At 49.1% G+C, this 5591-nt stretch overlaps 1 protein-coding gene across 1 annotated transcript in view; it reads right to left on the bottom strand.

The window, feature by feature from the left end:
- Positions 1-3626: 3626 nt before the first annotated feature.
- The window catches only part of JPH3 (junctophilin 3), a 93124-nt gene continuing 91159 nt past the window's right edge, over positions 3627-5591 (bottom strand). The window contains exon 5 of the mRNA XM_039888715.1: positions 3627-5515. Within this exon, the coding sequence (XP_039744649.1) occupies positions 5435-5515 (81 nt within the window). The 3' untranslated portion in view covers positions 3627-5434. The remainder of the gene's footprint in view (positions 5516-5591) is intronic.

Below are 5591 nucleotides of genomic sequence, written 5' to 3' on the forward strand. Positions count from 1 at the left end.
ATGTTTGGAAGCCCACACAGGGTGGCCCTCCTGACTCACTTCCTGCCTGTCACAGGCCCGTATAGTGTGTAGTATGGTGTAGGCGTCATTCATGGAAGGTCAGTGGGTGCATGGCGTGTCTGCCCCGTTGGAATTGATAACATTGGGGTTCTCAAGAGACCTCCTTGGGCGTGTAAGTGCTCTTGCGATACGAATACACTAGTTTTAAGGGACTGGAACTCCTCGTGCCTGCCTTGGGTATGCCTTGGCTACCTCTAAGGAAGCAGCCTTGGTGCCTGTCTGCCCTTCCTAGCGGATGTGGATGAATTGCCAAGGCGGATGCTGCCAGCAGGGTGGAGGAGAGCAGGGGTCCAGCCAAGACCAGTCTCAACCATTTCTTGGGGTATCCTGTCCTTTATGGGTTTGGACTGCTGCTGTTAACCATGTCACTAAGCAGTGGCAGCACAGCTGGATACCTGCGTCCACGTGTGGCACAAACATGAAGGGAAGGGCAGCAGGAGAGGGTGTGCACAGACTGATGACAGATGTGCAAGGCATGGGACGCGAGCCCATGGCCCCAGCGCACAGTGAGGTGTTTGTGTCTTAAGCAGTGGTGGGGCAGACAGAAGTGAGGTAGGTGTGCGCGTCTGCTGCTCTTGCCCTGTACTGTTCTCTGTTCCCCAAATGCCCTGACCTGGGCCCACTGCACCCAGCTTGCCCATAGCAAGCTCGTGTCCACACCTCGGTCTGTCCCCAGTGGGGCTGCTTGCTTCTCTGAGGTTTAAGAATGTGTTTGTACCTTTCTATCTCAGGCATTTCCATGTTGAAGTTTCATGTGGAAGCAAACTCCGAAAATGGCGTTTGTTCCTACAGCTGGACTGCAGTTTTGGAGAACATTTAGCCATCCTCCAAAGCAGGGGTCCCCAACCCCCGGGCCATGGGCTGGTACCAGTCCGTGGCCCGTTAGGATCCTGGCCACGTCGCCACCTCAGCTCCACAGATTCTCAGAGGCATTAGATTCTCATAGGAGCATTGTCCCTGGTGCCAAAAAGTTTGGGGATCACGGCTCCAAAGCATTTCTTCCATCACCCTCAGGGGTGTTCACCTGTTCTGGGCACTACACTGTGCTGTCGTCCCCCTTCTGCACTTTCCTCCAGATGCCAGGCATTTGAGAGACTGTGACCCTTGCATTTCCATAGCTTTCAGACAAGCCGTATATTCTGTAGTTCACATTGTCCAGGTATGTGGGTACACTGTAAAAACACAGCTTTGTATTTTGTTGTTAAAGACAACTGCACTTTTTCTTCTTTTAAGGCTTTATTAGGGACACTTCTTGGCACTTAGAACAGATTGGGTTTTTTTTGGTCTTTGTTTATTGACTTCTTGCCCAACACATGGCTGAGCCCCAGGCAAGAGAACAAGACTAACCAGACTCCTCAGTTTACCACAGTCAGAACTTCACCTTTACTCCTTATCTAGCATCTCGATCCTGTTCCTTCACCTTTATGCTTAACTGACTGGGAGGAAACCCTTGTCCTAGGCAAGATTAAAAATGACTATCATGTTTACTTAATATCATGGAACAGACCTTAGTCAGCTGCACTCAGTACTGTCAGTTGATCGTGGCAGTCAGGCGGTGCATTCAGCTGTGGAAACAAATGTCTTAAAATCTAGTAGGCACCATGTTAAGTTTCTGAGACCAAAGGCAAGAAAAATTGGAAGACAAGACCTTTTAGAGTTAAAGAAACTGAGTTTAATCTAGAAAAGAGGTTGCTCCTCTACCCTTACGGGAAAATGAAATAAGCAACTGCTGCTCCTGGAGGAGGCTGCCTGAGCATCTCTGAGCCTCTTAGGGCTTTTCCACCCCTTGAGTGCAAGTGAGCACTCAGTGCTGATTCGAGTGCTTGGATGTTTTTAAAGGATAATCAAAAACCCAAACTAAAAAAATGCAAAAAACAGAAACACTTTATTTCATTCACTCCCCCAAATAAACATTCATCCACTTTTAACAAGTCCTTAGCGTCTTTGGTGTGGTATCTGGACACCTCTACCTGGCTCTCATTGATGCCCTTTGGTTTGGAAGTGGGGTGGCCATTGTAACTTATTACCCAAACTGGGCCTCTTTTGAAAGTGAACAGGAGCTCTTTCATGACCAGTCTGGGAGACCAGGCTGGGATACCAGGCGTTAGCCAGGACCTGGGGCTGCCCCATTTGTGCGCCCTGGGCATGACAGGCCCGGCAGGGAGTCTGTGGGCTGGTGAGACCTGACCTGTGTTCCTCATGCTTATCTTGTCCATGTAGGAAAGAGCCTGTCATCCTGCCACGTTTGTGTTTACTCATACCCCCTCCCACCGCGTTTCAACAAAGGAGTGTTTTGCTTGTTAGATGTGGTTGTGGACTTCTTAGAAAAGTGAGTCAGTCCTCCTTCTCGAATGGTTTCAACAATGGGCTTTGCATTTTTGTGGCTGCACTGAATTGTTCTCTATCAACATCATCTTCCTTGTCAGTTGTTTTTGCTTATGTATCACATACCTGATCTCTGTCTTTGGGAATCCTGTATGCTAATGATTACAAAACCGAGAACTCAAAAAGATGGATAAAGAGAATTTTGCAGGGGCCCGGAGTTATCCAGGCACTGTACAGGCAGCACGAAGACTTTAAAAGCATAAATCCAATGCACAAGGCTCCTCACATTTGTAGTAAATGGAACCGGTGAACCACAGGCACAGACAAGTCTCTTGGTGATGCTAGAGGGCAGTGGCCTTTTCAGCTCTTTTAGGGTAAGGTGTGAGTGCAGGTTCCCAGCCTTGGGTGGGTGGGGAGAGGTGAGGTGGGCATGGGGTGGTGATCTGATCCCCCTTCTCCCTCATGGCCCCGGCCTAGTATCTCATATAACTCAATTTCCCTGTCTCCGGTTTTCACATCTCACGGGGTTGCTCTGGGATTAATTAAAACTCGTCTGCACTCTGTACCACTGGGGGCCAGCCGTGACACACACGTCTGTTTTTCCCCACCGTCCCACGCGTCCCTGTTGATTCACTTGCGTACATCTGCCAGGAGTGTGCCTGAAAGAAGCAGGTCAGCCTACCTGGCCCCTGAGTGAGGTGACTGATACACCTTTTGGGAAACCTGAGACTCTGGGCAGGTAGGAAAAGCATGCTGGGCTGAGCTAAAGCATTCAGCCTGTCTGCAGGGATCCCGAGAGGCAACCTGGCCTTTAATGACACTGTTTGGAAACCAATTAAAAATGAGCCTTCTAGAGTCTCTTAGACCCAGTATGTTCTGGTCTTGGCGGAATCCGCTTGGAATTCACCCGGAGTGCAGGGGAATGGTTCAGCCCTCTGCAGGGTGCTGAGGAAGGATGGAAAGTCGGGGTGTTGATTGGTTTTCACAAGTGTGTGATTGGCAGATGGATGAGTGACGGAGACACTTAGTCATGAAACCACTACGAATTCTGTTGAATGATGTGTGTTTCTCTGCTGTTGCTTTTATGCATCTAACCACCTCATGGTGTTTGCGTGTAAATATGTAACCTGCATTTGTAGGTACTGTTTTTGTCATGCAGTTATTGGAGTGTACAAAAGAAGTCTCTATAATCTTTACAAAGATTTGCAAACAGAATTATAAAACACATATCCCAGCATGGATGATTCTTAGAGCTGCAAGGAGCAGGCATCTTTATTTGGTTCACTTCAGGTCTGCAGCAACCACTTGATATTAAAAAAGAGGAACGGAAAATAAGATGTACAAAAAGATGTAATACCCCTTTAGAAAGCAACATTATCAGAAATGTATTTCCTGTAGATCCTCCCTCCCTGTCCCATGTCCCCACACCCCCAAAAAAGACCCCAACCTAAAGCAAACTGTGAGAAGGAACGGGGAGTGACTGTATAACGGAAAAAAAATAAAACTGAATTTAAGTGGAACATGCTCTAATCTTTAGTTTATTTCTGGTTAAAAATATAGCAATCCAGTGCAGTGTAGTAAAGAAATCTGCTTGAAAGGTAGCAGAGAAACAGCTAAACATAAGCAAAGCAAGGCAGAGTCATAGACGGGCTGTACCCAGGACGACTGTGGGAATTCACTGTAAGGACCTTCCCAGGTGTGAGCGCAGGGGGACCTGCGTATGGACGTGCCCATGCCCCCATCGGCACGTCCATACAGGCTGGCCAGCGCTGGCTCCATAGCTAGGACCACAGGGTACTCAAACATTCTGGAACCTTGTTCTTTTTTTTGGATGACAGAGCAACGCTGGTAGAGAAGGCAGAAACACCAGGAACCTGTTTTTGTTTGACTGAAACAAGTTGTATATTTTGGGGTAGATGGATATGCAACGATTTCTCAGGAATTTTCAAGCCACTGGGTTTCAACCACATTACTGTCTTGGGACCAGACCGGCTCCGGAGAAAGAATGAGGCCTTCAGAAGGAATATGCATATCCTTGGCGGGGAGGTGGGGGAAGCTGCAGGCACAGGACAATATGTGAAACCCGTGGGCTCAGCGACAGAGAAACGATGTCGTGTAAGGGCTGTCATTGCCGCAGACGTGTCAGGGACACGGGAGCCTGGATATACATCCTGCACAGTAAGTGCAGGAATGCCACATGCTCAGAGCCCAGGCATGATGGCCCAGGGGCCCCACACTGCTCCCTGCCTTCCAGCACCAGCCCTGGGCTTCTGCAGGCCCCTGGACGTCTGCAGCACAGCTCTCCTGGGGTCTGATGGAAGGGTGGCAAAATGGGAAGGGACAGCGGCAAAAATAAGGACTTTGCTTTAAGACTGGTGTGGGGAGCCGGCCTTGCAAGGAAAACCATGGGGCAGTGCCGAGAAGAGGGCAGGGTTGTGATCTGTTTCGTGGGGAAGAGAAGGCAGATCTGCTTCCTTAAGTATGCAGCACAGATTTAGAATAGAGGCCCAGGCTGCTGCCAGCTGGGATGGGACGCCCTCTTCCTCGTGCCTCGCGCCCATGCTTGTCACCCGCTATTCCAGAACAGAGAGGAAAAGCAGAGTTAACCGACTTCCCGCGTTACGCCTCACAGCAGCTGCTTCCCCTCTGGCCGGGCACAGCTGGACACTGAGGGGTCTTCCTCAGCTGCCTCCTTTTCCACATCCCAGGCAGAGTGTGACGACGATGATGATGATGATGATTTTTTATTTTTTTGCCGCTGATTTGCCGGGATCCCTTTTCTTTCCACATCAAGCTGGAGGGTCGGCGTGCTGGCCTCCTTCTGCCATGCCACACAGCATAGTGTTATACAAGCAAAGAATTTTGGCTAAAATCCAAAAAACATTACCCAGAAAAAAAGGCAAACTGTGAGTAATACCCAATCGTGTTCTGTGAAAAGACTCGGAAGTAGCTATTGGGCTGTCCGAGTTCTGATCCTTCCCTTTTTGTTTTGCTTTTAATGTCCCCCTTGTGTACACCAACTGTTATTTTTGCTAACTTGACAATCTCATCAGATGAAAAAGTTAATAAACAAAATGGCGACTCCGATGTTTAGCAAGATCACCATGGCTACCAGGATGGGAGCCGAGCCCTAGAACAGAAGGAGAGAGAAGAGGTGAGTCTGCAGCCCGGTCTTGAGCATTCTCTCTTTGGCCATACCATCGCCC

Source organism: Pteropus medius, unplaced genomic scaffold (assembly GCF_902729225.1).
Source record: "Pteropus medius unplaced genomic scaffold, Ma_sr-lr_union100, whole genome shotgun sequence".
NCBI classification, from domain to species: Eukaryota; Metazoa; Chordata; class Mammalia; order Chiroptera; family Pteropodidae; genus Pteropus; species Pteropus medius.